This window comes from Microtus ochrogaster (genome assembly GCF_000317375.1).
Source record: "Microtus ochrogaster isolate Prairie Vole_2 chromosome 14 unlocalized genomic scaffold, MicOch1.0 chr14_random_1, whole genome shotgun sequence".
Lineage (NCBI taxonomy): Eukaryota > Metazoa > Chordata > Mammalia > Rodentia > Cricetidae > Microtus > Microtus ochrogaster.
Window position 1 is genome coordinate 36,187,733 of NW_004949096.1, and position 6,000 is coordinate 36,193,732.

The 6,000-nt window shown below is 37.8% G+C and overlaps 1 protein-coding gene across 1 annotated transcript in view; it reads right to left on the bottom strand.

The window, feature by feature from the left end:
* Positions 1-826: 826 nt before the first annotated feature.
* Positions 827-6,000, bottom strand: part of Bub1 (BUB1 mitotic checkpoint serine/threonine kinase) — a 33,406-nt gene continuing 28,232 nt past the window's right edge. Inside the window, exons 19-25 of the mRNA XM_013352614.1 lie at positions 5,693-5,836; positions 4,681-4,796; positions 4,216-4,377; positions 3,883-4,040; positions 3,608-3,776; positions 2,760-2,866; positions 827-1,150 (exon numbers count right to left, since the gene is read on the bottom strand). Of these exons, the coding sequence (XP_013208068.1) occupies positions 955-1,150; positions 2,760-2,866; positions 3,608-3,776; positions 3,883-4,040; positions 4,216-4,377; positions 4,681-4,796; positions 5,693-5,836 (1,052 nt within the window). The 3' untranslated portion in view covers positions 827-954. The remainder of the gene's footprint in view (positions 1,151-2,759; positions 2,867-3,607; positions 3,777-3,882; positions 4,041-4,215; positions 4,378-4,680; positions 4,797-5,692; positions 5,837-6,000) is intronic.

Here is a 6,000-nt window from a genome sequence, read left to right on the forward strand (position 1 = left end):
TAGAGTGAAATGCTATTTACCTGCCAAAACAAGTCAAAAGCCTGATATATGTGGCAGTGGCACAGGAACAGGGCCGTGTGGACCCTGGCATAACTATCATGGGAGTTAGTTGCAGATACTCCCAGCACTTGGGAGACAGAGGCAGGCAAATCTCTATGAGCTCCATGCCAGACAGGGTTACTTAAAGAGACCCTATCTTAAACCAAAAGCAAAGCAAAACTAAAGCAACAAAACATAGATGCAGGCAAAAACTTTCTGAATAGAACTCCAGTAACATAGGAAAAGAAACTATCAGCAGAGTGAAGAGACAGCACACAATAGGGAAAAACTTTCCCAGCTATGTTTCAGATGGGGGTAAATATATAGCATATTCAATGTGCAGACCCTAACTTATAATGTTTATATGCAGATAAGTGGGGCCAACAGTAATGGTAGCTTTGAAACTAAAAGACCTTGAGAAGGAAAAGAGATATTGAGGAAGGGACACAGATAGATGAGACATGAAAGCAGAGAGTAAGCTATGGGGGAGGGTGTGTTAAGAGTACGAACAGGTCAGAAGAATGGGGGAGAAAAATCAACAAAAACAAATTTTGTCTGAAAGCGCCATAATGAAACCTAATCCAAGATATGCTAACTAAATGTACATTTTAAGTCCTTCTGGCCTACTTTGGACTTAAATAGCTCAATGTTTAGAAAGGTGATTTCTAGAAGGCATTTAAATTTGAATCATTCTCATGAAAACTTGTACACAAAGAGCAACCCAACTGATTGGCCTGCTTCACATGGGTCTCCTTTGTCAATTTCATTAGAATATTTATAACAACACATGGTATACCTTATGGACTTTATTTTTTTTTAACATACATAAATAAAAGTGTGGAAAAAAAACAGGATTCAATGTGGGAGGGAGTTTAAATTTACAAAGTGTTTTTGGATAAGGTCCATATCCATATTTTATTTTCTCAACCGCTTATATTCTGAGAGCAGCACAATTAGCCGATTACGTAGGGTCTTAATCTTGTTGGAATACTGTTGTTCAAATAATATCTTCAGTTTTTGTCTCAACAAATCCAAAGATGGTAGATGATAACAATCTGGTATATTCAACATGATATGAAAGAATTCCTCCCACATATCCAAATGAGGAAGCCTGAAGAGATAAAATATCACAATGGAAAAAATGCAACTTTAACATACATAGCAACCTGTTCATGCATCTACTTTCCACAGGTGTGAACATGTTAAAAGAACAGCCCTCACCTGTCTGCATCTTAGCAAACCAAGAATTCATCATACACAGGAGGAATAAAAAACCCAACCAAATGTCTAAAACATATGCTGTTCTAATAACATGATTTAAAATAAGTCTTTGAGCAATAGTTCTTTAGTAGAAAAATCATCTTTTAAAGAAAATATGCCTTCGTTTGGCTTCTTGTATACCACACTGCCAGAATCTGATAATCTAGTACTTAGTTATGATAAGCCTAACTGTATATATAGCAAGGTATCTAAAGAGTGGCTGCACTCTTTAGGACAGAGCTCACACTTAAGGGTCTTAGCCAAAAACAAAAACAAAAACTTCAAAACAGGGAGAAAAAGGCCCTGGAGAGAAAGCAGTACATACTAAAATGCCATTCTAGATGGAAACTGAGAAGAAAGCACTGGCTTTTTTTATATGCTTCTGGCAATAGACGGAGGCCTTCTGGACCCTCTGGTCCTTTGATAATGAGCAAGGGAAACAATGTGAATGAAGTACTTGCTGAATTTGATGGCTCCATACAGAATAAAGGACAACTGTTGTTAAGTTTTCTTTTGGGTTCCAAATCTACTGTACATGATGTATATAAAATTTCTGCAAACTCTTTCCTTTTCTGCTTTGATGGTGAGTGGGTGGGAGAATGAGGAAAACCTCACACTATACATCTTTTTCAGGAAGGAATAAACATGTAAAATTCCATTAGGCTAACACATGAGTGATTTTTTTTCCTGTATATGTTTTTATATCTCAAAAAAAGTTAATGATATATGGAAACATATGTGTATAGAATAATCAGCTTCAAGTCAATACCACCAGTGGTATGTTTACAGAGTGTTACTTAAGGGACAATGCTGACATAATAAGCTCCAAACGAATCATTAACCTTTAAGTATTTTATAAACTAAAGTTACATAGGGCTGAAGCTTAAAAACCCTGTCTTGTAACAGAAGTTACCTCATTTTATTTATAATTTACAAAACCACTTCACCTGTATTATTTTCTTTGCTTATAAAATTTGAGCAAAGCAGAATCATCATCATTCCCATTTACATAAACAAGAAAACAAACAAACAAAACCCCAAGGTTCGCCAACATTGACTTCACTTACAGTAAATAAAAACAGTCAAGAACAGAATGCTAACCCACACAGTCAGTTCTCCATGGTTTTACAAGGCATTGAATGGTAGATTTGATCAGTGCCTAATGTGAGGATTATGTTCTATCACCAAAATCTACTACCCAGGTTCATTTTCTTTTTTTTTGGTTTTTCGAGACAGGGTTTCTCTGTGGTTTTGGAGCCTGTCCTGGAACTAGCTCTTGTAGACCAGGCTGGTCTCGAACTCACAGAGATCCGCCTGCCTCTGCCTCCCAAGTGCTGGGATTAAAGGCGTGCGCCACCACCGCCCGGCTCCCAGGTTCATTTTCTAGCTAGATAAAAATCAACTATTTTGCTGTTATTATTATTATTATTATTACTATAGTACCAATGCCAATAACTGACCTTCTAAAAAGACCTGCAGGTTTCCAGACTCCTCCTTCATTTTTGACTTTCATGTACGTCCCAAAGAGCATACAGTACACTGTTGCAGCAACTCCATAATAATCAATCTATGAAGACAACAGACATATGCAATGTAAACAGTAACTTACGTGTGAGTATTTAAATAGGTCTCTAACTTAGAAGCTCAAGAACCATAAGGTTTTACATTTATGGAATTCTGAAATCCTCTGCTCTTTCACTTGGTGCAAACACAACAATCTCTCAGTTTGGCAGCTCCCCCAATTCTATCCTCTGGGACTCTGGTGGTTATTGTGTAACTACACATCAATGCCTCTGTGTGATATCTATATAACAGAACAGAACACTCTAGCATGGTCCAAATCTGTAGTTAACACAATGTCTACTATCCACCTCCAGAACAGCACTTATCTCCCTGAAGCATTACTGGGAGTAACGAACTAGATATAAAGCCCTCACTTGTGCCCCTTTATTATGGTCTTCTGGAAGCCACAGATCTTATCTGGAAACTGGGCAGTTGGTTTAAACCAGGCTCAAAAACTTTACATTTATCCTAATTAGCAGTATCTTCCTGAATTGTCAACTAATATTTCACTCTGCTGAAAACTCTGAAACTTTCTCACAGAATGTATTTGCTTTTCTGCTCTGTTGACAGAATCTGTATTAAGAGAGGAAGACTCTTCAAAAGTAGAATTTCTTTTCTTCAGCCTTACGTTCTACTTTTCCTTCAGTGCCCAAGAGACCAGTTCAAGAGACTACTTGAAGCTCTAAACTCATTTTAAAAGTCTAGTAAGTGTAATGTTTTCAAACCTCTTTCTTTCCGTCCATACCTGGTAGTTCCAAGGCTTGTTACTGAGCATCTCAGGACACTGAAAACCAGATGTTTCACACTTTCCTGTAAATGCAGTTCCTTTAGGGAAAAGTTTCATATCTATACTCTGACCCAGGTCAATCAGTGCCAAGCCAGTAGCTAAATCTTCATTATTCTGTTCTAAAAATCTACATCAATACAAACAAGCATGTGTCAACAAATAATATAAGCACAAATAACAAAGGGATATCAATGAAATGTTAGGGAAGAACTCCACTCAAGTGTCACACTTACGTGTGTCCTAGTATGAAGTTATCTGGCTTAATGTCTCCATGAATGATTTCGCAGCTGTGGACTTGTTCAATCATGTAAAGCATTCTGATAGCGAAGGTGATGACGAGAGCCTGGGGCATCACTTTTTCAGGGGTGTTTTTATAGAGGTTAATGGCATTCTAGAAATAATGCAAATGGTATCCTAAGTTGGCTGCAGAAGATTAATGAAATTTCAAGTCAAGGGCTTTTTACGCCTGCTTTCTATTCCAATAAAAGTTCCAATTGTGAAAAATAGTACAGGTAAAAACCAGAAATGTACATGCATTTCGTGTTCATGTCATGAAAATTACTTACTAGTAATGTCCCATAGCTGTAGAGCTCCCCTATTAATATGCTGCCATTTTGGAATAAGTGAGCAGAATAAAACTTGATGAACATGTGATGCACTTCTGGCTTTAGTCTCTCCATCAGCTGCATCCCAATGTAGAATTCCCAGGAATTGGCAGGTCTCTGAACCTACAAATCAAATCAGGTATGTGCTATGCATATCCTTATCCATATTCTGTAAAAGAATAGCAAGAAAGCAACTCCTCCCAGTTAAGGATGTTGACAAAAAGCGAGGACAAGCTAAGCACTCATCAGCAGTATAGGGCTGGCAGGATAATCTTAGTGGTAAGACAATTCCGAGTCTTCGTAGGATAGCTGTTTAACTGTTGACTAAGGCCTCGTTGACATCAGTATTTAATGGGGAGTGGACAGCAGAAGATAACTTCTAAAATTTACATATACACTATACAAGAAGTTACTCATTTCATTTACCTTCAAAACACATTTCTGTTTACTTCTGGTATCATTCTCATCTCCATGAACAGCTTCATAGACTTGGGCAAAGGCCCCTTCTCCAAGAAGGTGAGTCACATAGATTAGGAAAGAACCTTGGAAGATAAGTATGTCAAATTGACAAAAAGCCATAAGGACTGTCCAAGTGAAGAATTCCTGGTGCCTGAACTAAATTAAAATGGGTTTAATCTGGGGAAGTTTTCCCAGACTTAAATGAAAGTAAAACATACATCTGCCACAAAAGTGCCTCCTTACAAATTCTCTAAACGGGTGAGGGCAGCTCTAATGGCCCAGTATACTTATGTGTGGCCTTGGGTACTGGCCCTTCCATTACCTGTGGTGCCAGCTCTGCACAACTGTTGAGGTATTAGGAAGACTATGTAGAAATCTGTAAAGCTTTTTGGAAAATATACATGTTTTACAGGAGAATAAGAAAGGCAAAGCATAACTGTGTTAATACTTATAAAAGTTTAGGATGGTTAGACCAATTTTGCATTTTGAAGAGTTTTTTATTTTAGTGGTTGTGAGCTGCTGAATATGGGCACTGGAACCCAAACTGAGGTCTCCTGAAATTGCTCTTTCTTGATGGTGGTGATGATGATGTTCAAGACAGAGTTTCTCTGTGTAACAGTCCTGGCTGTCCTGGAACTTGCTTTGTAGACCAGGTTGGCCTCTAACTCACAAAGATCTGTCTACCTCTCCCCTCCTGAGTTCTGGGATTAAGGCATGTGCCACCACACCCGGCTCTGAAAGTGCTTTTAACCTTTGAGCCATCTCTCTAGCTTCGAGTACATGCATTTTTAACTCTGATAGATTGTCAAATTAAAGTCCCAACAGTAATCACAATTCTACTATCATATCTTAACAAAATTTCTCAATACTGTAGGTATTAACTCTTTCTTGAAGGTGGAAAGGGTAGAAGAATCTTTGAGTTACTATAAGTTTCTCATAAACAAGAATTCAAAGTTTTATTACCCAATGCAATTCTTACCCAATTGGAATTCTGTCTTGGGCTTGATAGCTGGAAGTTTACACTGCCACTCAAAAGTATTTGAATAGCAACTCACTGGTTTAGAAAGCCCAGACAGAAGTTTAAGAATCAATTCGTCATCCCATGGGTTCTCAATAGTAAAGTCTTAAATAGAAAAAAAGAAAAAAATATTCAGCATTCAAATATTTTAACAGGAATTTTAGATAAATAAGTAAAAGCATTCATTAATAAGCTTTCAAAATCTTACCCTAGAGCCAGGTGGTGGTGGCACACGCCTTTAATGCCAGCACTCGGGAGGCAGAGGCAGG